The 26,168-nt window shown below is 33.2% G+C and overlaps 2 protein-coding genes across 5 annotated transcripts in view; one reads left to right on the forward strand and one right to left on the reverse strand.

The window, feature by feature from the left end:
- Window positions 1–26,168, forward strand: part of LOC142978212 (uncharacterized) — a 177,456-nt gene that overhangs the window by 141,712 nt on the left and 9,576 nt on the right. The window contains exons 5-20 of one of the 4 annotated variants that reach the window (XM_076122550.1): window positions 3,001–3,072; window positions 3,361–3,402; window positions 9,771–9,861; window positions 10,092–10,138; window positions 12,114–12,227; window positions 14,924–14,938; window positions 15,773–15,928; window positions 16,383–16,580; window positions 17,076–17,105; window positions 18,173–18,340; window positions 19,410–19,527; window positions 20,340–20,414; window positions 20,698–20,735; window positions 21,076–21,285; window positions 21,804–21,947; window positions 22,375–22,473. In XM_076122550.1, coding sequence (XP_075978665.1) covers window positions 3,001–3,072; window positions 3,361–3,402; window positions 9,771–9,861; window positions 10,092–10,138; window positions 12,114–12,227; window positions 14,924–14,938; window positions 15,773–15,928; window positions 16,383–16,580; window positions 17,076–17,105; window positions 18,173–18,340; window positions 19,410–19,527; window positions 20,340–20,414; window positions 20,698–20,735; window positions 21,076–21,285; window positions 21,804–21,947; window positions 22,375–22,473 — 1,617 coding nt within the window. Of the gene's footprint in view, window positions 1–3,000; window positions 3,073–3,360; window positions 3,403–9,770; window positions 9,862–10,091; window positions 10,139–12,113; window positions 12,228–14,923; window positions 14,939–15,769; window positions 15,929–16,382; window positions 16,581–17,075; window positions 17,106–18,172; window positions 18,341–19,409; window positions 19,528–20,339; window positions 20,415–20,697; window positions 20,736–21,075; window positions 21,286–21,803; window positions 21,948–22,374; window positions 22,474–26,168 lie in introns of all 4 variants that reach the window. The other 3 variants (XM_076122551.1, XM_076122552.1, XM_076122553.1) reach the window with 3 other exon arrangements.
- Window positions 22,074–24,547, reverse strand: LOC142978215 (cytochrome P450 6B2-like). Its single transcript, XM_076122555.1, has 2 exons — window positions 23,177–24,547; window positions 22,074–22,938 (listed from the first exon to the last, which is right to left on the reverse strand). The coding sequence occupies exons 1-2, from the start codon at window positions 24,537–24,539 to the stop codon at window positions 22,754–22,756; spliced, it is 1,548 nt and encodes a 515-aa protein (XP_075978670.1). The 5' UTR covers window positions 24,540–24,547; the 3' UTR covers window positions 22,074–22,753.

The raw sequence follows: 26,168 nt of genomic DNA on the forward strand, positions 1-26,168 counted from the left end.
TCATGATGTGTGTCGAAAACGATACAATAATGAGAAGTTAATTGCTGCATCATTACGTAGAGGAAGTGATGCCACGAAACCTCAGCCACTACTGCGATCCTCACACCCAGCATTCTCTTTTAGAGATCATTCTTTGTGGCGTCATCATCGTACTTTGTGGCGCTCGTACGCCAAAAACTATTGATTTTATGAAAAAAATTATTAATACATAAATTGTAGGGAATTTTTTCTAGTTTAATTTTGTACATAAATATTTTGTTCGTAAAATGCTTCGGAAAGGAGATATTCCCCAAAAACCGTTTTTAGGCGCCATTTTTTTTCAAAATGGCGGCGCGAGCGGCGTGGGTACGAGGTGGCAAAGCTGAAATTCGAAAAGAGCATACCAAAATCTATAAATTCACCAATTTTCAAAACTCCCGGAAAACTTTCCAGGTAAAATTACCAAATGATTGGACTATTTAGGTTAAAATTAGTAGCAATCAGATTGGAAATGACAACCTTTATTTTAAGAAATAAGATAAATTATTTTAATTTTAATAGTTAACTACACCATGCCTTCAGGTTCGGATGGATTCTTAAAAATCAACTTAAGGTGGTCGTAAATCAAGGTGGTGAAATGAGTTCTTTAAAATTTTATTTTACATCTCATCTCACTGCTATTCTTTGCATTTGGATGCCACAAAAATATTCATACTAAATTGCATCCTCGGTCATTTTCAATCATTTATTTTACACATAAAATAAGTTTACCGAAATAAAAATATTAATTAATATAATATCATTTGCTTTTCTATAGCACTTATAGTAAGAACAAACACGTATGTACATCCTTAGTTATTTTCAATCATATGTATATTTAACCACACGAAATAAGTTTACCGAAATTGAATTATAATTAGTATAATATAATCCGCTTTTCTATTACACTTATAGTAAAAACAAAGAGACAACTTAGCGCAAATTATATTTAGTAGAGAATTTACGATGTTTTGCGATACATTACCACATAATGCCCCAAAGGGACTTTGTAACGTGTGGTCGGAGACATGCACTTACACTTCGTAAAGGTAAAGTAACCGCTGGCATATATTAATAATATATTAAAAGTTTCATAGAACTTAATATTAAAATAATGTAGTAATTAAGTTTAGTTATTTGATAAATATTTTTTAAGAAAATAAAATAACAACCATCATTTTTAACTATTGGAAATTATATATCTTCTGATCAATATTACTTGTCGTCTATAAGTTTTGATGCCTAGCAGTGTGACAGTACAGGCTTGCAAAAAAATAGTAACCTAAATTTTAATCATAATAAAAAAATATTTTCTACGAGTAAAATAAAATACCGCTATATTCATAGGAAGAACTAATACATCCATGATTGATGATTGACACGATGATTGTTTTGGATACATAAGATATATTAATTTTTATAATGGGAATTGGAAAACATCGCACATAAATTACGGAACCAAAAATAATACACAACATATCTATCTCATCATTGTTCTGTTTATTTATTTGAATTCAGCGTTGCATTTTTTTATTTCTAAACACAGAATGGAAAACCGTATTTGATGATAAAAATATTTACGTGGGAAACTTCCTCAAATTGTATTTTCAAAAATATTTAGTTGAACAAAAACAACACACACGACCTGTGTCATAATATTTATTTCATATTATGATTAAATCTCATTATTATACAATCCACATGTAAGTGAAATAATTCAAAACTTTTTCTAAACTAATACACCATTATTTTTTACATAAGTACAGACATGAATAAGATAAGACACTCCAAACGCAACGCAGTCAAATGCAATGCAGTTTCTAAAACAAGTCTCAGTTATCTTACACTGTTGTTATCCCATAAAAGTTGCATCTTGAGAAGCTCACATAAAAATCTATTTTGCTTACATAAGCCATTAAAAAAAACAAGCTGTCATTCAAGCGATCCTGGTCTGTTTTAAATTTAGTGCACCGCGGCGCAGGCGCAGAACGCACGGCTGCATGCGTGGACGCATTCCCATTCCGGTTCTACTTTCGTTTAACTTTTTTTATCGGAAGGTTAATGTTCTGTGTAATAAAAAGTGACTTTACTATACAAATTATATCTCGGTGAATATTTTTTTTGTAAATCTCTTCTAAAAAATTCGTATACTTTTTTATATGGTACATTTTGTTCTCCACGGTCTTATTGATGTAATTCTTAATTACCAATTAGTACTTAAAAGCAATTTCATCTAACGTCTATTCATAACTTATTCTTTTAGAATCAAAAGACAAATTGCCAACTTTTAATTAGTAGTGAAAACTTTAAAGGTTTTACATTTTAGTGCACATTAATTAAGAATTTGGGTTTGACTTTTGCGAAATATTTAAGCGCTATCATTAAAATCTATCATCGAGTTAGCAAATTCTTTGAACGTTTGTGAAAATTAAGATTTTAACGTTTTTTACATAAAATTATAATTAATAATTACGTGAAAACGAAATCTGAATTTCTCAAATTGTAGAATAATTGACAAATCACATCTACATTTATACGTAGATATTATATTTTGCTATTATTCCCTTATCTCCGATTCTCCAAAATTTCACTTCTAAATATCACAAGCAAAAGCATACTTTAAATTCCACGAATAACGAAAATGGCGTTTATAGTCCATTCCGTGTAAAATGAAATTGACTCTACCGATTCCTTTGCTACAACCGTGAAATTCTACTGATCGTATCAGAATTCTACGAAAAGGGTATTAAGACAAATGTCAACAAACGATCTACATTACAAAACGAAACGAAACGGTTTATTCTTACAGGTACAAAACGAAAGCGCGGTGTTTACTCATATTTCCTTATCGATTTCAAAGGCGATAGACGAAGAAAGTGCCGGTATTATGATGCGCGATTGCTTTGAAGTGAAACGAAGAATAAACTGTCAGTCGATATGAATTCAGTGGTTGTAAGATTTATAACGGTTATTGTGGTACAGGGTGCGTTCCAAGAACTCAAGTTGTATGGATCACCGACGCAGGCTGAAGTACAGTGTGTCAACACCTTTGAGGTAAGTTGTTTTATGTTTCATTTTGTTTCTTCCGTGTACTAGTTATTGAATAACTCTACGTTTTGATGTTTTGTAGTTACATTGAAAAATCGTTGTTTGCAATCGCAATTATTTTGGGTCTAACTGTTTTGTATATTCACAATCAAATTTATCACTGTGTTTAAATAGATATTCATTATTATGTTTTAAAAACAGTAGTTTTAGACGAAAATATGTAATAGATAAAGAATTATCAGTATAATCAGCACTTATATCTACAGCAATGTATGAATTTAATCGTTTCAACAGGAATCCGGCGATGGAGACGAAATAGATATAGACAATTATTTGGTGATTACTCTACCGATTTATAGTTTGTGTTTGCTTCTCACCTACTAATGATATAAGGGCCAAAACACACGTGCGTTTTGCAGCAAAAATACGAAGACAAAGAAGTATACAATTGTATATTGTATAGACAGGAGAAATGAATTCTAGCTTTACTTTGTGTCAAATTTAGTCATAATCATTAGTAATTCGCATACAAATGGGTTTTCAAATATAAAATCTTTTTAAAATAAACTTTTTAATGTATTATTAGAAATTGATCAGCAAGGTCAAATAATTTTATCACTCTTAATAAGCTTCAAAAAAACTTCAATTGGAAAGCACTTAACACATCAATCACGACAATCAAAATCAATAAAAAATGATGAGACAATCGTATGCATTGAATTAAAAAAATGTCTAGACTTTTATGCATTTGAATAACGAAAATCATTTGACGATAAGCATCTCATTCAATTGTTGTCAAAAGCAGTGTGTTTTGGAACTTAAGGGTTGATTGTGGCGTCCAAACAAACTCACAATTATTAGTTGTAGACAATACTAACAATTGTGTCAAAACTGCAGTACAAAAACAAACACGGCTTTTGTGAATGTTTTAAGACCTAACATGACCTAACAATTCTAACTTAGATATAGAACAAAGATTTCGACGAATTGATAACCTACTCCTTTTTTTAAAGTCGGATGAAACCATAATTAGTTGATACAACACAAATAACTCTCGCACAGAAATAAGTACAGTAACAAACAAACAATAATTTAAAGTAAATAATAAACAATAATTTTAAGTAAATCGAAAGGTAAGATGTTCATTAAAATAATTCTTATCAGAGTAGGAAGTTGTTCAAATAATAAGAACAGGATTCAAAGCAAGAGTCCTTATAGCAAAACTAGAGGGTACACTACAATAGTATCTTCGAGTCATCGACATCGTTAACAAAGATAATCTTTATTGCGAGACTGAAGATAAAGCTAGCACTTACTATCTAGACTTGTACTATGCAGCAATTATAGAAGGAGCACTGAATCCATTCCCTGTCTCACTCCTCTCCTTAAATCCAGAGAAAGTAAGAAAGAGACGGTTATGTGTGGTTGTCAAGGTCATCTCGAAACCACTGCTTAATATCTAGGTACGTACAGTGCAATAAACCAAATTGCCCGCAAAATTGTCTAGAAAATTAAAGTTGTTTACTTAAGAGAATGGGCACAAATAGACGTCGGAGGATTTATTTTATGGACCCTTAACGCTTTTGGTGATACTTCGTGCAAATTAAAATCGGGGTTTAAAGAAAAATATTTATAGAGGCGTTATCAATAATCGTCTAAATACTTTGAAGTTAGTGAATTAAAGTGCTATTATATAATGAGCTTTTTCAAACCTATTCCTCTGAAAAATTCCTCATCAATATTTGCTTTAATTAAATTATAACAAGTTGAAATTAATAAAACCTAAATAAAAATTACAACCATAGTCTCATAACTAATTATAAAGCGTTGTATCTCAACTCAACTCTCAACTCTCAAGTGAATATTTCAACACTCTTAGCATTTGAATATACGCTAGTACCTATATTTTATAAAGTGCATGTACGTTTTAAAGTCTATCGGTCTATTACATACCAAACTAATTTTATGATGCAGAAATCACAAATCAATCAATAAATTTACATTACATTATTTGTAGAGAAAGTAAAAATTCCTCTAAAATAAAAATAGAAATCGTTTTCGCTGTATGATTTCCACACAAAACAAATCTGTCATTGCAAACATTGACAGTCGGTAACCTCCTAACTCATGCTTGTATATCTCACTCGCCGTGATCCCGACCGGATGATTTCTAACCTCGGTTGTACGTTGACACTGGAAAGCACAAACAGTCATATCGTAAACAAACTCGGTAGCGGAACATCGGATTGCAATCACGCGGACCGAGGACTGAGTTATGAAGATAGCGATAAACATTAGACAGAAGATAAGCTGCTTCTTTGTATATACAACGGATGTCTTATATTTGTTCCTGTGGGGACATTATCTTCAAGCCCAATTTTAAGAAAGCCTATGATTACACAGGAAAACAGCATATTTGTTGCATGAGGTTTTTAACATGAATCTGAATAGTTTTTTTACGCTAAATTCAAAAATAATTGCCGTTTTTATGTAGCAGCTCTAGTTTTTTTTGTATGAAATGACAGGATTTTCACAAAAAATACACATAGTTAAAGGGATATTTGCAATTTTTATTAATTCAAATTTTCTTTTATATTATTTTCTTGCGTGAGGTGTTTTAGGAGTACTACTTAGGATGCTACAACAATAGTCTGACATCATATTTACGTTCCACTATCCCTGATATCTCTCTTCCATGGTGCGAATATCCTGGTGGAAGCGCTCCCCTTGTTCTTCGCTTAGGTCTCCGAGATTTTTGGGGAAACGGTCAAGATGGCTGTGAAGGTAGTGAAGCTTGATACTCATGTTGCATCCAAGCCGCTGGTAGAGTTTCAGTAACTGTTCAACATGCTCAATGTAGCCATCGTACTTTCTATTTCCCAAAAAAATTCTTACTACCCAAACAAATTCTTCCCATGCACATTTCTCGATATCTGTCATATATAGTCCAAGATTGACTTGATCAGAGACATCAAGTCATTTAAATCATTTAGATTTAGTGGTCGGGGATCATCGGAGCAAACAAAATCACTGTCGCCAGAATCTTCGTCGTTATGGGTTGGTTGGCTGCACTCTGCTGAATTTTCTGAAGACATACTGGGCTGCTGTGGTGCTACTGTGTCACTAGTATTCAAAATTGGTCTTATTGCAGATTTTAATTCGGGATATATCCACTTCGAGCAATTTTTACTGTTTATTCCTATGATTTTCGTTACACAGAAATAACAGTCATCATGATGTTCACGCCATATCATGGGCGCTTTGTACTTAGAAAAGGGTCTTTTTTTGTTTGCTTATAATCGCAAAGACTCAACACAATTTTTACACACCAAACTAGGTATCCAGGGCTTGGTATTTGACGGCAATGGAAACCCGAAGTAGTCTAAATATGCTTTTTCACGAAGTCCGACACGTTAAGACGGAATTTTTTGAACATATATTCTCCACATATCACACAAAAATAATCAGGACTGTTCAAACACGTTCTTCTTGAGGTAGACATAATGAAACACTTTGGTACAAAATATTAGTTTCACCGCTGTTGATAGAAATTGTCGACTACTTAGGTCAATTTAAGACGGTACCTGAATCTCACTAACTAGAGCTGCTGCAAAAAATCTGAGGGTAGATTCGTAATCAGCACACCCAAATAAGTACACAACAGTAGAAAAACTTCATGCAACAAAAAAAAAGTGCGATTTTGTTTTCCTGTGTTATAGGTAGGTAGGTACCTATTAAGTAAAAGGTGATCATTAATAATCACGTTTCTTTAATTTGCATTGTTTCTGGTCATGACAGATACATAATGCAATCAATCAAAATTATTGTGTGTCGAAAGTTAAAATCTGGTATGAATATTCCTTAGGAAGTGTAGAGCACTAAGAGAGGACATTTGGAAATTTTCTCTGGAAGGAGGTAAAATTCACGGGGGCAAAGCCGCAAGCAGATAGTATTTTAAATATTTTTTTTTTATTTGCAATTGATATTACTCAGAAAAAAAATAACAAGATAAATAACACCCATTTATAGAATAAAAAATCCAAGTTATAATAATTTAAGTTTCAAGAGACATAAAAAATATGTTTTATAACCAACTAGATTTTTATCACCGACATAAAATTCTGTTGGACATATCAAAAACATTTCATGTAATTTATTTCTTTCACAACCGTATAAAAAAGTTTTCAAATCTCATTCAATTATTCATTCGCACAATAACTTACGCGATGAAACTAAATGTTGTTCGTGATCACATAAATGTACAAAAAAGCCTCTCTTGAGACGTATTTCAAGTTTTTTATAATTTTGATTTCATTTTTGTTATTTTAATCTGTCAAACTGAATGTTCATTCACTGCTGACATCGTGGAGATAATTTATATGGCTGGCAATTTTGGACGTTTAAAAATATGATTTATGATCCTTTATCTGGCTCGAAAATTTTAACAATTCTAGGAAACATTGAGCTCAAATATTTAAACTTTTACTCGGCTTGTTTTAAAATGAAATTCATTCAGAAAATAAATGTCGTTATTTATTTTGAAAAGAGTACAATTATCATTTATACCAAAACAGGCTTTTACGGTTACTCTACAATTCACACATTAAATGTATTAAATTGTAGTAGTATTTTTTCGTAACCAGTCCTTACGTCATGTATTATGTTAGTGATTTAAGTTACTATTTCGAAACTCGCAAAAATGAAATATCGTGCCTGCCGACCAGCCTTAGAGTCGATATTTCGATTTTGCGCGTTTTGCTGTTGCGCGGTATTTACAAAGTGCTCGTACGCGGTCTCGCACGCGTACGATTTCCATTCCTTACTAACTACTATTCATTCTTGTCCTTAGAGGAATTACTAGACGTTCTAATTTAATTTCGAATATCTTTATAAATACATTCATATTTGAAGTCATAAGTAAATAGTGGATCGCTATTCGCTGCTGCTAAATCCGCAGCTGCATTGTAGGTATCGATGTCAGATTGTCAAGTGGAACGGTATCATGTCGTGTTTACATTCTGCATTAGATATCAACTTCAGATAAGCCGTGACGGAGATGCGTTCTGTGCAAGATTTATACTTACTATCACTTCCGTATCGGATATAAAAGAAGAAAATATTTTATCCACGATTAAACAGTTTTTGAGTAGACTTTTATTGCAGGCAACCTTCATTCTAAACGTTCGTTTCGAAAGTTTGGCTTTGAATGTTATAAATTGAAATATTCAATGTACCGAATTTTTGGTTCACAGATTAGAATGGAAATTTCTTCATAGCCCTGAAATAAGTTCCTATGAATATTTCAAAACGGTATTCCCAGTTCACCAAATCTATCGCAAACAAAGTGCTATTGGCGGAACAACACGAATTTTCAATCTACTTCCAATATTCATTCCAGCCGAATGAAATTTGCCTTCACAAACGCTACAAAGTGCGTGTATCATTTCCAGTCAATTAATTCACCCCTTTATGTCGGTCCTTGCTAACGCGACTTTCCACTCTGATTCGGTAATCAAACGAGTCTATGTACAGTTTCGCTCATAAGTGCAAACTTCCTCGTCGCCTTTGTTCGCAGCAAACACTTGTGTCGCTATGGTGCGCTAACGACTCTTGTGTTTGCAGAATAAGTAACTACGTACACTCGTATACAATAGTGACAAGTTGTTCGAAGTATGTGTAATTTGTAACAAGACGTGTCGATTTTGAAGTAGGTAGCTGGGAGACGGAGAATCGTTCGTGCTATTGTTGAACGAATGTTTAGTTAACATTATAATACGATAAAAGTAACAAAATAGAATGGATATGCACGAATACAATTATTCTTAAAATTACATGAATCTCAAGTTAGTTTTATTTTTGTTTGCTTAGCGCAAGAAGTATTTAAAAAACTATAAAATTAAATGTAAAATGCGACTATGTAATAATTATGGATATTCTTAGTTCCTCTGACACCACTATACCTCCTTCATACTCCTGATGAACCACTCATCCCAAAACACTTATTTATAAAGCAAAACGTAGCTTTAATCCAAAACACAGGCTTTCACGTAATCAAACTGCATATTATTCATACACTATTTACTAACGTGTTTAACCCTTCGAAATCCTACTGCATTAATTCAAAGACAAATCTTTGTGTTTGCTCTCTACGCCCGTCACTAATTGCGGGGTTACATTGTGAATATTTGAACACAGCCGTCCTATGTAATCATGAGATTACTAAGAGGTGTCCGTACTGCTGTGTACCAACGAAACCTTTCGCTAACCTCAAAAAGTGCTGACCCAATTTTGATCAATTTGAATTTTAAAGGAGATTTGGAAAATTGGGCGCTCGTTCTAGTGTATTATTTTTTAAATTAGCGGTTGTGGGTAAACATTTTATTAACCTTTTTTAATATTTTTCGGGAAAGCTGTGGAATTTAAGGAAATGAGTTTCCTTTCTGATATATTTTTCTCCAATAAAATATTGGAGATTAAAACCAAGAATATTGGAAAACAAAGTAACAAAGTGTTATTTCTGAGGAATATCGAGCAACTAACAGTACCTTTGCATGCATGCATAATAAAGTGACAGAAGATGTTACTTGCATAATATGAAACGGGAATGCTTTTAACCTGCGCTATATTTAGGCCTGTTTTGTTAACTCTGGGAGCGTTTCGGATGTCTGCAGTTTTGATCTAAATGATGTATTATACGAATACAGGTGGATCAAGAGGAAGGTGACTCTGAAGGTTCTGGGCGCTATGGCACCATACCACCTTTTCCCCCACCTCCCCCCGGACTGGACGGCACAGGTATAAAGATATAAGCAATACCTCCTTAGTGTGTATCCTGCTTAGATCATAGACCTTAATGTCTGTGATTTGTCTGTTGCATGCTAAAGATTTTCATAGTTATTTTTGTTTTCCTTAATTTTCAATTTGTTTCTTCCAATTTAATTTTGACAATGTTTTATCCCTTTTCTAGAGGAACATATTGGGAATGTAATTTTATACTGTACAGATAAATTTATTTTTAATTTCAGGATATATGATGCGACTAAAAGGCGAAAAAGGAGAGCGCGGACCGAGGGCAAGACATTTTAAACACTATTTTTATTGATTCTTTAACTCCTACACATTAAATGTTGATCATACCACTATCCTCACTAAATCTAAAGAATTCCCTATTTGAACAATCAAAAGAAAATTCCAGACCTTATCAAGTTATTTTTTTTTATTTGTTTTACGATTTTTTATCTTGACATATTTCAAATGTGAAACAAAGGAGGCGGAAAGTTAATGTCCCATTAAAATTCCAAATAGCTCACAATATAACCATTTATTATAAACAAATATGTGATCGGTAACACGTAACTGGCCGTTTACATACAAAAGGGGTCGTGCATTGTTTCGTCTGAATTTATGGCTGTACCCTCCTGTTGTAGGAATATATTTGGGTGCAGTGGACATTCCGATAGACTTAAATTTACGATGTATATGAATAAATAATGTAATAATAGTTACTAAGTTTTCCGCCAGCAAACATGTGATTTTGTGAGTATGTAATCTGATTATTTTCCTCGTTAGGTACTAAGAAAAACAAAAAATATTAATTTTTATAATATGACTTAAAGCTAATAAGCAAAATCTCATCATCCCCAAAAAAAACAATGCAGATTTCTGTAAAACATTAATTAGGCTCAATAGTGAGAAAAATGACTAGATACAGAGTAATTTGATATTTAGTGTGCTAATGTATATTTATCACACGTTTCGACAGGATGTGCACACGCCATATATTTTAATGACTGAGATTTTATTTTTTTGCCTATCATATAATATCAAAAAAAGATCGCAATAAAAAAACATCACTTAAAAAAGTTTCTGAACAAGCAAGCAACAAAAGCAAGGAAGAATAACTAACAAAAACAAATTAACAGTATTTTAACAAAATTATAATGCTCTAGAACAATAATACAATTCAAATTAACACCAAAATATTTGTCCAAAATGTACTATCACTTTGGAAATGTCCTTCCTACCGAAAAATCTTCCACATAATTATTTGTCATACCTATGAACCCCAACATGACGTATAAAGCACTCGGTAAGTAACAGAATGATATAGAGCCATTACGACGCACTTAACATCGTGTTTGTCGATCGACACGACCCTCGCTGTGTACGCACTCGACCTGACACTGTTGCGCTCTATGTGAAATATTCAATATACGTTTTTGGACATAGAAATAAATTTGAAGAGATTGTTGTAGGAAGGAAGAAGTATTATTAATAACGGTGCATAAATATTGTTTTATAACAGGTAAACGAAATTGAAGTGTGTTGTATAACGTAAAAATAACTCCCACTTATAACAACTTAAGAATAACAGGGATAATAATATCCCTTTTTGCATTAACGGTGTGCTGTCATATTTGGATTATTATACTCTTCAGTGGACTTTATTATAGCCTCAAAATTGAGTGACAATTATGTGCGAAGTATATTTCGAAGGTTTGAAAAATATTTCCCGAAGAAACCGAAACACAAGCTTGTGAATAAAGTAACCGAACTTTCAAAATGTAGTGCATCACATTTTAAAAAATCGGTTAACTGATACACAAACTTTTTCTTAATAACTTTTTAATCTTAAATTCTATCTTCATATTTAATTTTATGATGGAAAGTGTAACATTTCATGGCTGAAATATTGGTCAAGTTATTCTACGAAAAGCAACAATATACGTGGTAACAAAGTATCATGCGATTATACCACGAATTTGTTAAATATACTATAAATTTCAATTCACTTCCTCGGATATTATTCAACATTTCAGTAGATGTTCTAACATTTTGATACAAATACATACACGAAAACCTTTGAAGGCACATGCTATGGTCGAATAAAACTATAACTATAAAAAAAAAAATTCAACTTTGTAGTCACTAAAGAAAGAAGAATTTTAATTAAAAGCATGAAAGTGTAGCATTTACGTGAACGCAAAATATAGAGCGTATTTTCTGTTAATATTTTTCCAATATTTTAAAAAGTTATTTTTATACAGGGTATTCCGGGAGAATCTATTAGAGGTCCGCCTGGTCCCCCGGGACCTCCCGGACCTCCGGGAGCGACGGGGAATCCCGGCGTTATAGCTGAAATATCAGGCTCAGGAGACGATGTAAGTAAACTCTTTATTACCTTGTTGGAACTTAAAATGAGATAATTACTAATTAGTTTTTAATGGAACACTATATTATGGAAAAGAAAGAAGTAATGTAGGTAGTTGTAGACCAAAAGATTGATCGTATTTTCATCTGTAATATGAATGTGAAATGCGCAAGGTTGTGAAGTGACATTATTTTTATGTAATACTTAATATTAGTTATTATAATGATGCATTCATTCGAACACATTACCCAAACAACGACAATAACCTATTGTCCATAGCAATTTGTACCCTGTATTAAAAAACATTCCACTAAAGCGAAAAACATGACATATACCAAATTGCCCGTCCCAAAAAACCTAATACGACAGCCTAATGGTTCATTAAGAGTTTACATGTACTAAACAAGGGTCTGTTACGGCCCTATGAGTGAACATGCCCATATCAAAGTCTAGACCACAGAGTTCTCATTTAGCCTGCGGACATCACCTGCCTCCCTGTGTAAGCATACCTTGTTTACGGAACAAGTTAGGAGAGAAAACATGCCAAACTAAATACTTTTAGCTAAAACGAGTTTGCTCGTTACACCGTTTTATCCTATGACCGTGTTCACGTAAAAGGTATGGAAAAGAAATCACGTAGACAAAATGTTGCAAGCTATAAGCCTCTGCTAGAATTTAATATCTATCGTAAATATTGTTCAGCAATTGGTGACTATAAACTTTAATAGTTTAAATCATGGAACCTTGCTCTTTTTTAAAAATTATTCCTGCTTAAAGTAAAAACCATGAAGTAAACTATATTTTCTCTTGCTTTAGCCCCTTATCTTAAACCATTTTCTACAGAATTATTGTTCTACTTTACTATACTAGAAAATTAAAACCACCCCAAAAATTCCATCATTTTATCAGTTAAAACATCACAATAAGTACTTTTGTAATCAACAAATTGTCTCACAAATAGGAGAGATTCCAATACAGATTAGGGCATACCGATAAACGTTTCATAAATCAATTGAAAACAGGTTTACGATATCCGAAGCGGGACTGCTAAATGGAAAAAAATATATGATACTAGCGGACCCGACAGACGTTGACCTGTCTACACGTCTTTAATTTGAAAATTTTAAACTTTTTTTAATAATCTAAACCATTCTCAGATCCCCTTGAACACACACAAAAATTTCATCAAAATTGGTCCAGTCGCTTAAGAGAAATTCAGTGACATTCACTTACAGAAGAATTATATATATAAAGATTGTTCCCCTGTCACTTACACCGTATCACGTAAACATAATAGCACTATCTCTTTTTAGCCCAGTGGTCACATTGCGTAGTTGTATCTAACGTGAGCTTGAATAGCCTATTGAAAACCAACTTTTTGCATTATCCCCGGTCACTTGAGACGCAATGAATAAAATGAATGCGAATTTTGTGTAACTGGTTTTTCAAATAATAGGTATATGTTTTAATCCAACGAAATAAAGTTTCGCTTTTATTTCGTTTCTGAAAATATCGTCGTAAAATGTAGTTATTTACAAAAAATAATGAATGTTTTGCAAAATAAAATAAAATATTTCAAGTACTTTACAAAAATAAATATGTCAGACTTTTTCATTGATCTTTCTTGTCATTTGAAATTATTGTAACTCAACCTATTTTATGACAGATTAATTGTAAAAATATACTGTTTATGTAATTCATAGTCTTGTTATTTATCGACTAATGTCACTGGGATTATATTGTTTCTGAAACGGGAGTAAATCTTTTATTGCACGCTTTCATTTATAAGAAGACCTCCATCGCATCATTTGGGTAAAATATAAGTCATCATAACGTTCTTTTTTGATTCATTATTATCATGATCTTTAACGGCAATAGCTTAAATTCAAACTCACTTTTCGCATACAACAACGTGTAAGAAAATATAATTTCCTAACAATATTATCTAGACAACCAGAAGTAAAACTTACAAAAGCTCAAATTTCTTAACAACTTTCTGCGAAAAATAATCACCAATATTTTATTTCCTCACCAATTATACCCTACGCGCCCATAAAGTAAGATATTCCTTATAATAGTAGAGCTATAGTGAAACATTCAATATTGGCGACTAAATTGGGACATTCTGTCCGTAACAGTCGTAACAAAGTTTATTATGCTCTTGGCGCCCGTCCTACATTCGATTTGACAATATCGATTCAATTGATTCGCTTTCCGAGAGGTTTTGAGTCCAATCGTCAATGTAACGAAGTTAGCTAATCGAATTCGCCAATCTGTAAGGCCGCTTATTTCTTCTATTCTTTAATTTCTTCTGAGAAAATTTTATTTGAGTATTCAAGTGTCTTCTGTCGTTCAAGTTGCTTCATTTCTCTATTGTAGTCTTATTTGAGTGATAACTCTTTGTAAATAAATTACCTATATCAGTATACGTCTTCTATAGCGACAATTATAATTATTTATACTCTACTCTTAACTGAATATTGGCTAGCTTGGGATCGTTAACCTAATCAGCGATGTAATTCGTATTTCTGATTATAAAGAAAGTTACCTTTTGCTATGATAATGAAAGAGACCAACTAAACCTCGTTAAGTATTTAATTCTTACTCTAAAGACAGTATGTATTATTTCCTTTCTCATGCATGTTTATCTAAATTCACTAATCTATATTTTCATTTCCTTTATGCACCTTTTTGGAACCTTCACAGAAGAGTACAGTAAAGGTCAGTCATCAAATACTTTTTTGGATTGCTTTGTCTATTTCTTACTAACACTTATTTCTTATTTTACGGTTTTATACAAAACATTATCTTCAAATAAACAAAGAAAAACTAGCTGCTAAGACTGGACTTAGCTATTAACTAGAAGCACATAAACGAAATAAAATCAACCGAGCAAACTACACGGTAGTACGCTCCATACCTCTATTATGTGAAAATGTTTCCGGCCGAATGACTTTTGCATAATGAGAGGTAATGTCTGACAATCCTAATGAGGCCCGGATCCTTTGCAAACCGGCCGGGACCCGACAACGTGGGACACAAACACTCGCAACAGGGTTGACACTCGATAAAAATAATCGTAGTCATTATGGTCGGATTATCCTCCGTCGTTAGCTGAATACGGATCTACCGCATACGGCCCCGATTAAATGTGTTAACGTACATACAGTAATAGAACTAATTCAATTGCGACCACATTCCTATAGCGTTGAATTTGGCAGTGTGCCTCAGTTGGCTGACCACCCCATTTGGGCGCTGTATTGTAATCGATAAAATGTACTGCTAATGTCCATTTCGACGATATTAGGTATTTTGCACGAAAACAGTTCAGTTATTTGTATTTCATATTATATGTGTAAATATATGAATATCGAGTTTCGGTAACTGGATAAATTGGTGTTGAATACACTAATCAGTAATATATTCGTGATATAATTTTGAATGATGCCACGTAACATTCACGAAATATTTATTTAAATTGTTGAAATTGTATTATTTAGCTAATTTCCTCTAAATGTATGATGATATTTTCTTCAAAATGTTTTTCTTTAGCAGCAAATATTTGGAGAGAACTACGCTTCGCTTGGACAATGCGGCTGCAACTCTAGTACGATACTAGCCCTTTTGCAAACAGCACCGGAACTGAAGGGCCCACCGGGACCGCCGGGAAATACCGGCGCTGATGGGAGAACTGGTGCTCCAGGCTTGCCTGTAAGTCTTTTTTATAAGAGAGACAATTAAATAGATCGGAGTTATACATGCATAATAACATAGCATACAATTTACTTATTAATATAAACGTGCACAATCGTGGTGTAGGTAATACTAAAATTTAGCTTTATTATAATGTTAATTTTTAGTCACATTAGAGTCGTTTGAGTTGTGATTTTTGCAATTGTATGTCTATTTTCATATCTGTAGGTATGCTCACCATACGAATGAAATACCTTGAAAATTTGTTCACGTAAAAACTGGTTGCCACTCGTGTCTGAATAATTAAGTGATTATGAACATTGCATCTGAAAATAAAAGGAATATATTATAGTAGAATTTTATTAGTATTGTCATATCTCCGTACGATCGTCATTTTTGATACTACTTTACAAACTATCATAAAAACGCTAATTAATTTCTTGATACTTAATTAATATGATTTACATTGCAGGGTCAAACTGGTTCGCCAGGAGAACGTGGTCCTGTAGGTCCACGGGGAGATAAAGGAGACCGGGGAGACTCTGGTCCCAGAGGTCCTGAGGGCCCGATGGGGCCAAAAGGAGAAGCTGGTGTTGACGGCCGAGCAGGAAGTCCGGGCCCACCGGGACCACCGGGCCCGCCCGGATCATCTGATTACAGTAATTTCGATGTAAGTAACCATATAATAAGTATTATAAAGCTATTACAAGCTTTATCTATATGTGTAAAGCTTGCAAGTTAGTCAAATATAATTGAGATACAAATTATACAGATATGTTAAACAATACCAAAGATGCCTTCTAGTAAATCGCTTTTAGATGCGCTTGTAGCGCTGCAGTAGTACTATGTGGTATATTTGTAGGGTCCTAGTATCTAAATACCTAAATAAATTTCCATTTACTGAGTCACAACTTGTATGTATTTCTAATAAGTAAAAAAATGTTGGAAACCCGTACCTTATGATATAAGCTTGTAAAATAATGGAATAATATTTTTTCTCGCATATTATTTTTAAATATAGTTTTATATTATGATAGAAGTCTCAAAAATATATATTATATAATCTATTTGTATAGAATGTAAGATAAAGAAATGTAGTCTCACTGCCTAAGTTTTAATTCATGTGTAATTTTTACCATTTTCATGCAATCCATTTCTATTCTAGTCAAATTGGAAGCCTAGACAGATATACAAGGTAAGTTCTAGGTTATATATTACATCATAACTGCTTATCGAAGCTGACATACTAATTATCGTAGAATAATTATATACATATATATACTATTGTAATGGCTACCTGGCTCGGACTTTACTGTTCCGCAATAGGTTCAGCTTTAAGCATCGTAATTAATTTATGTGTACCAGTGGCAAAATGTAGTCGAAGAAAACAACACTGCAGCCACAAAACTGTTTTTTTTAAACGGTGAGAAATATATTTATCTCGTTATAAATAATTAATTAAGATATTAATGTTTTAAGATATTCAAAATAGACACTTTTGTTGTTCGCTATGCCTTACTTTAATGGAACTAAACGTGAAGTTCAAAAAGAAAACCATAGTTCAAGGAAGACTAATACATAGGCATCTCGCCGAAAATGTATAATATAAATGTGCCGCAAAAGTATTCAACTGTCTACATAAGATTGTTTCTTAAAGTTTCAGACAGTCATAATTACGCCAATTACACAAATGATTGCCTGTGTATAATTTTGATATTAACAGTGACAAACTTTATCATAAGATGAATAGCAAAAGAATGATTCTTCAGTTCTCGATTACCTTCATTGTCAAGACACTTTGTTTGGGACTGAAACGAATTGCTTTTTGGAGGCAACGATTGTGCCCGCTTTGCAAACAAACCACTTCGAATAACTTCGGCGAAAGTGTGAAAGTGCCTTGTTCGTTCTTGATTTATACCGACGACAGGGCCAGATAAGGGAGTTTATTTGAATACCCACGCACTTTTGTCATGTGTATCGTTCGTACAAAAAATAATTTGAATATCGGACTCGTTTTTACAAAGTTATGCCAGTATTTTTTAACGATGGCAACTAACCTATAGTATTAACAAAGTTTTAAAAACAAGATTTGTTCGATTTTATGATTGCAACTAGACAATTTTTTTTTTAATTGGTCACGACGTAATGGCCTGTAACATTTTTTTATGTCAAGTTTTTGCTCAAAAAGACCCATCTTTTAAGTGAGAATAATTATTATTATTTATAACAATTTTTTGAATCAAATATTTTAAAACGATACAGGAATCGCTTCTTGGAACATACGGAGGTGCTATTGGAAGGCCTGGTGCACCCGGGCCGAAAGGAGACGCGGGCCAACCGGGACCTATCGGACCACAGGGCGAAAGGGGCTTCCCAGGACAAAAGGGCGAAAGAGGACTTGGCGGAGTTGGCGGTGCTAAGGGAGACAGGGTTCGTAGAAAACAATGTATAGTTCAAAATCACTATCAATCAATAGTAATTATCAAGGAATAAAAACAAAAATACTCATTATCAATTAATATAATTATAGTTATTTATTTTTCTAAAAATATTACAAGTCCATGGTTCATTATGATTGTATGTTTAGAATCTTTACTTTGTGGTTTTGAAACTGTCTCTTAAACTAGAAACAATCCTGTATGTTAAGAGAAAAATCTTTGAGGTAGGAATTAATATTTAATTATATTCGTATAGTGGGTTCAGTGTCTCAATAATATATGTAGATTAGATTCATCAGGCAAGTCTTAATGACCCATAGTAGGTAAAAAAACATTATTTTATCAATCTAGACTTCCTGAATCTACGTTCATTATCTAATAAGCAAACATTAAATATATTTTATTCATAAAATAATTTAATCATTTTTTACTGCCAATAAAAACAAAATTAATCCTGGAATAAAGTCGTCTCACAATTAAAAATATTGGCCTTGACAGTAGAAACTTCTAGTAGCAAAATGTCCTAGAACTTAAAATCGAGTGCAAGGTGGTTCTCATAAAATTATAGGTACGACTACCATACAACATGTCCCGTTGACCGAGTGATCTTAATTCTCTGTAATAGTATAATGAATATAATAACTAACTTAAAGAAAAATAAACATAGCTTAAACATCATACTTTACAATAATAGTAAGTGTTAATTGCAAATCTTTTGTTATGAAACTAGCGACCGTCCGCAACTGTGGCCACGCGGACTTAAGTTTTCAGCTTCACTAGTTAAAAGCGTCATGCTATATAACCTACTCGTATTATACCTTGTTCTATAAATGCATTTTTCATAACAAACATATTTATCCAATTTCAACCAGTTGTTCTTGAGATTGGCGCGTTCAAAGAATTAAACACACTCTTTAACTATTCAATTATTAATATACGTAGATTTTGCAATAATTATACACCTAAAAAATGCTAAAATTAATAAAAGGAATGCAGATGAATCGAATGGTACGGTAATAGACATTTGACAATTTATTTGACAATAGCTTTACATTTAACAGGGACATCCAGGGCAACAAGGCGAGCGAGGGTACAAAGGCGATCGCGGCAGCCCTGGCCTCGATGGGAGACCAGGCATTCCCGGTGCAAGTGGCCGACCAGCTGACAAGGGAGAAAAGGGTAAAATAGACTTAAAAAACATTAAATAGCCATTATTTTCCTTTAAAAAAATACGAGCTTCATAGTTGAATTCTCATTTTTCGTTTTTATTCTTAGTCTTTTTCAAATAAGGTATCTTAAATAGCCTTCCTAAATATACAATCTGTCACCCTGTTAATGTCATCAAAACCAGTACAGCCGTAACAACGCTACAGATTCGGCAAAAAAAATCTGCCGTAAATATGATATGATAATATCTTAGCAAAGGATAAAATTTTAACTACCTGTATTGGGTGAAATTAAATAAATAATTAGTATATAGAAGGTTAAGATAAAGTTCAAGGTGATATCGATAATAGTTAAAAGTTAAATAATGCATACCTTACAGAGTCTATTTTTACTCTTGTTTAACGACATAACCATGTAGTGTTATTATCAATCGATAAAAAAAAGATAGTTTAGAATGACAATAGCAAGAAAAATATTTTAAACTAATATTATTCAGTTCAGCTTTATTAGTTAAGCTAACATATGCTGCCATCATACTTTTTGTTTCGTTATAATATTTCATTCATGTGTTAAAATTGAGATAAAATCATCATTTGATGTTATGTTACTGATTTCAAAATCATTGTAAAGTGACGAATTTACCAACATAAAAATTGCCCAATTTTACCTACATCCGGTATAATTATAATTTAACAATAATTACTATATAGCATATTATTATACTTTCATCGCAATATTTATTTCAGGTTGTCTATTTTCAGCGTTTATTAAGCAGCAAGCTTTGTATCCGTTGTGTTTCTAATAATTATAATGTTTTGTTATAGGTGAACGTGGAGAACCAGGTCTGCCAGGCCCACCTTCATCTGGAATTTACAATCCCGAAAATGCTGAGTTTCTTGGTACGCAGTACCTTAGTAACAGCTAACAACTTAAAAAATACGTTCTTTAACTTTTTATTTTTATGTATTATGTGGTAATTTAAATTTGATAAAAATACTTATAAGAATATTTTATTGCAGTATCTACGAAAAAATGATAGTCGCTAAATGTCCAATATTTTAAGTTTTTAAATATTATTCCTAACATAAGTGAAAATTGGATAGGTAAAGTAACGGGTATGATGTTAAAAATACCATATAAAAAGTTATTACCATATTTACTGTAATACATTCATATTTTTAGGACAAACTGCGGTATCCAAAGGAGACAAAGGCGAAAAGGTGAGATTTTCAATTTATTATTCAAACGCCAATTAGGTTGGGGCGCACTTGTGAACACCTTACAATGGCGCAATCTTATTTTCATTTATGACTTTATAAAGTGACTTCACTTACCCAAAAGGCTAAGCCTAGTTTTATATCTCACGTAAATTTATATTAAAATTGGTTTTCAGAACATTTTGAATCAAATTCGATATCAAAATCCAATGATTTCAAATTTACGATGTCTATAAATCGGGTCAAAGATGTAGTTATTACGAAGGTTTCAATTAGGATTTTAACCACCTATATATATTTTTTTCTTATTAAACATACATTTAAAGCTAATGCACTTCTTCAGGGTGAAAAAGGCGGTCGAGGTAACGACGGGCCACCCGGCTTTCCAGGCAAAGACGGCAAATCTGGTGAACGTGGTGACATTGGACCTTCAGGCATGCCCGGGATTTCTGGCCCGTCTGGACCACCCGGTTTAAAAGGCGAGAGAGGAGAACGAGGTCCTCCTGGACCCATCAGCGTCACATTACCTGGATCTGATATAGTTACAATCAAGGTAAACTTCATCGGAACATTTCCTCTTTACGTCAGAAATATCTACTATCACATTTTAGTTGTTAAACTGCTTAAATTAACTTCCATAGTGACCAAACATGGTTTGTAAGGAAAGGTCAAGATTTTTCAACTACATTTACTTGACAAATAATGGATATTTCGATAAAAATATCAACGTAGTGATAATTGTAATCAGATAAAAAAATACCAATGCTTTACGTACAAGATTTAGGTACTATGCGAAATTAAATACAAACATGTAAGGATGCTAATGAAAATTAATACTTTGATAAGATAGCACCATAATGTAACAAATAATTTAATTAATTATTTTTTATTGTTTATTTGAGTTTAGGTTAAAATCAATAATAATTATAGTTATATAATGTTGTGTGTGTGGATTGTGACGGTCGGATCTGGTCCCACGCACCTTTCAAAAATCCGGGACTCTATATTCCCGAGATATGATAAAACTTAAATAATAAGAGTAATAATTAGGTTAATGAATTTATCAAACAGGGTGACAAAGGTGATGGAGGTCCTCGTGGGAGAAGAGGACGGCCCGGGCCTCCTGGACCTAAAGGGTCTCTTGGACTCCAAGGGCCTCCAGGACCTCCAGGTAGACCAGGTGACAAAGGAGATATAGGCTTACCTGGATGGATCGTAAGTAACATTTTGTTCTTGGTTCTTAAAATTATATTAAAGGATTATATAGTACTTATTAGTTGCAAATTATAACTAATTATATTAATAGAATTTTAACCAGCCAAGTTCATTGTCGGAAAACTACTTGTTGTTTTGATTTATTCTGGTTATAACTTTTGGTGTTACATACATTTAGTTATAAATTAATTATTTAATTAGGTAATCTAACATTTTTACTTATTAATTTATATTACTGAATATTTTATACTCATTAACATATATCTTGTTACACTGCGGCTCAGAATGCAAAGGTAAAAATCATTTAGAATTTTTGGATTTTTATGATGTTATTACACTTATTTATTTTATTTTGAGTTAATTTTAGTCTACCCGAATGTGGCATGAAGAAAAAATGTTAGAATACTCATATAATATGGTATAACAGGGACGTCCAGGCACATTGGGGCCTCCTGGACCACACGGGCCTGTGGGACCTAAAGGAGAGAAAGGGGATCCAGGCGTAAACATCTTAGACGTTGATATGGTAAGTAAAAATGTATTTATACCAACTTTAAATACCTACATAATAAATGTATTACGTTTCCTTAAATAACACTAGCTAAAAAGTACGCGAACCACTTTTGCTTCACTTTACCGAGAACAACTTAAATAAGACAATTCGCACGACAAAATTTGTCCGTTCTCTTGAATTAACCTTAGATAGTCATCATATATCAATCACAGTTTACATGAGAGGATTTCCTCTCACCTTTTTATACAATCACATTTATACGCTAATCCAAATGTTCTAACACAAAACAACATCACGGATTTTGGATTTTCTGGCGTCTCTTTATTTTAAGCGGTAGTCCTCCAATGAAACCTTCGGAGACAATCCCTGTAGGTTCTGGTAAAGGATCTTTTAAGCTGCAAGCTGCGGGTTCCACAGTATATTTCTGAAGGACGGCAGCTAAACCAGCCATCGACTGCATTTGTCCCAGTCTTGCACCTGAAATAACAATTTGCTATTACATAAACTGGCAAATCACTAAACGGCGATAACGCTTTAAACAAACAAGTGATATTTGACAACGCTATATTTGCTCACTTAATTATCGAAGTATTTCTAAATGACGTATTCATTGACAAAAATGGTTGTTTTGGTATAACTAAAACTTCGTTGAAAATCTACGATAATATATATAGATAACTAAATGCACTTTTTGTTAAGATTAATATCTACTTACCGACACATGCCCTCGGTCCTTCTCCAAATGGTAAAAAGATGAAATTCTTTATATCTTCTTTAGCACCATCGCTGAATCTTTCCGGTATAAACTGGTCAGGGTCCTGGAAATATTTCTCATCCCTGTGTATGGCCTGTATTGGTATCATTACTTTGACATCTTGAGTGATAGTCACGTCAATCTCCGGTATAGTATATTGCGGTACAGTGCACATTCTAATCAAATAACCCACCGATGGATACATTCTCATTGATTCGTAGAAAGCCATTTCTAAATATTTCATTTCCTTGATTGCGTCGTATGTTATCTTATTGTTGTGTCTGGCTAATACTTCATCTACTTCCTTTTGTACTTTTTCTTGATATTCGGGATTAAACGCCAATTGATGTAAAGTGTAACTAGATGCTGTCGATGAAGTCTCAAAACCGGCGCCGAAGAACACGAACGCCTGCGCAGTCATAATTAAATCGTCCATTTCCAATTCAACAATTTTAGGTGTACCGTTCGGGTTTCTGCTCTCAATAGACTCACCAATGATTTTTCCTTTTTGTTTCAATTCTAACATCAAGTCAATAAAGTCATTTCTGCCAGAGGGCTTGTAATTTCTTTGCTGTGCAACAGTTTTAACGATGTGTGTCATTTGTTCTTCTAATTCCGGTGCAAGGAAATTCACGTTCTTGCATAATTCAGGGAACATTATCTTTAGCGCTCCCGCAACACCATCTCTGAATTTCCTTTCAAAAATCCTTTTACCCAACTTTCTAAATTGTGAGTTCTCGTCACTTAAGGAATCCATATCGATACCAAAACCACAAACGCCTATAAAATCAGTAGTGTACCTTGCCATAAGTTCTCGGACATCGTAATATTCACGGTCAACGACCTCTTCTGTTATGATTTGCAGTTTCTCGGCTCTGTCTGTGATTATGTGAAACATAGCTTTTAACTTGCCGGTACTGAATGCTGGTGTGAACCTTTGTCTGATTAAACGCCATAAATCACCGTCAGCGAAGAAAATATTCTTTAGAAGAGGCTCAATAACCGATTTGTGGGGGTGGATACCTCTTGAATAAAAGTATTGGAAATCGGTTACAAGAATCCGTTTGATTATTTCCGGGTCCCTTATTACTAATTCGGGGCTGGTCCCTCTGTAGAATCCCACAACTTTTTCATCGGGATATCTCCTGTACGTCTCAGTGGCCATCATAGCCATACTGGCACGTTGGACGAATTGTTTAAAATTGGTTCCGACAAATGGTAGAGGTTTGTCATGTTTGATGCCTCGTTTCTTCCAGTAATCGAAAGTCCTTACTCCATAAAAATAGAGTGCGATTAACACAATTGGCACTATAACTATTAACATTGTCACTGATTATTGTACGCGAGGCTCACACGGGACTCGTTCGCCCGCGATGTAGAGACTACTTTCAAACCGGGTGTGCACGACTATTTAATGTTAAATGTAAGCAAGTTCGCGATACCGTTCGCGTTGCGGATCCGTATATGCGATAACATACTTATCTACCAAAATTATGAAACAATCACACTGATAAGAGTAAGCAATAATTATAGAAAATCGATGTTTTGTTTACGATTATTATTTATCAATGTTAAATTTAAATAAAATATCACGTACAACACAAAAATTGCAGACAACCAATATGGTTAATTAGTTGGTTATTTTAATAATTCAAACGTTTTGTTTTACTCTGCTACAAAATAAACTACAATTTTAAGAGAAAATTACATTCAATATCAACGGTAATGCATGAAACTTAGAGCTATGAACAGGGTTGTGAAGCAAGAAAAACTAGTAAGTTCAATATGCTATAATAATGCATCTTTTCCACTTACGTTACATTGGTTACATAGCAAGGAAAGTTAATGTCGTATTCGTATTTCACTAATATTAACCGCCAAACTGTATTCGATATCTTATAATAGTGAACAATATTATACTACACTAACCAGACAAAATAAACCTGTTATCATTAAATTTAATGATGACCTTGAGAGATCGTTGGCCAAATCTGCCTATTTTAACAACATACCATCGCGTGCCTACGTGTTTTTTATTTATAGTTGTACGTATAATTAAAAATAGGCAATGCGTTACTAAATGTCAAGTTACATAACTGTAATAAATCCATAATTAGATTTTAAGACTATTTTGTTCAAATAATCTTACTTTCGAATATTTCGCGAAATGAACGTTTAAGGACTTTTACGCAATTACTACTGATTACATTTTAATAAAATGATGCACATAATACGTTTAGTTTAATTACTTAAAATTATCGTAAAAAATACCGAATATTTTCTTATTTTTTCTTTATAGTCAACGGGACAAAATGACTGACGATAAAAAGTCTTGTGACTTACTTTTACTAAAAATAAAAAAAATACATGAAAAATCTGCAGTCTCGGTATAAATCCGGGATGAATTTCAAAAATAGGGGGAAACGCGTTCGACAAACTGCAAAAGGGCCGTGTGGACTGATTTGGGATTCAGCACACGCCTGTCACAGGCCTGTTATGTAAATATAATCACACAAAAAGGCAAACTGGCTTAATAAACCTGCTCGTCTATTCGTGAGGCCTTCAAAGGATGAACCGGTGGAAATTATGTTGCTCAGTACATTTGACAACGTCTGTGGCGTAGTAGTTAACGTAGTCATCACACATCTAAGGCACGTTTTTTTAAGTATCAGGACAAGAAAAGAGAAACAAAAGTTGAGGTTTCCTCTACTAAGAGTGATTTGAGTCAGAGTTGATGTATTGCAAAGGAGAGATTTGTAAAAAAATAACAAACGGATGTGTTTTTACCAAAATATAAAACGAATACGCATCAGATAGATAATGAACGAGAGATAATAATATTACATGATTAAAATATACCTTCCTGTTTTACGAAAAACATCTTGCTTACAGCATAGGAAAAAGGGTAGCTTCCTTATTTTGACCCTCAACCTCTTTATAGCAAAATTATCCC

Source organism: Anticarsia gemmatalis, chromosome 14 (genome assembly GCF_050436995.1).
Source record: "Anticarsia gemmatalis isolate Benzon Research Colony breed Stoneville strain chromosome 14, ilAntGemm2 primary, whole genome shotgun sequence".
NCBI classification, from domain to species: Eukaryota; Metazoa; Arthropoda; class Insecta; order Lepidoptera; family Erebidae; genus Anticarsia; species Anticarsia gemmatalis.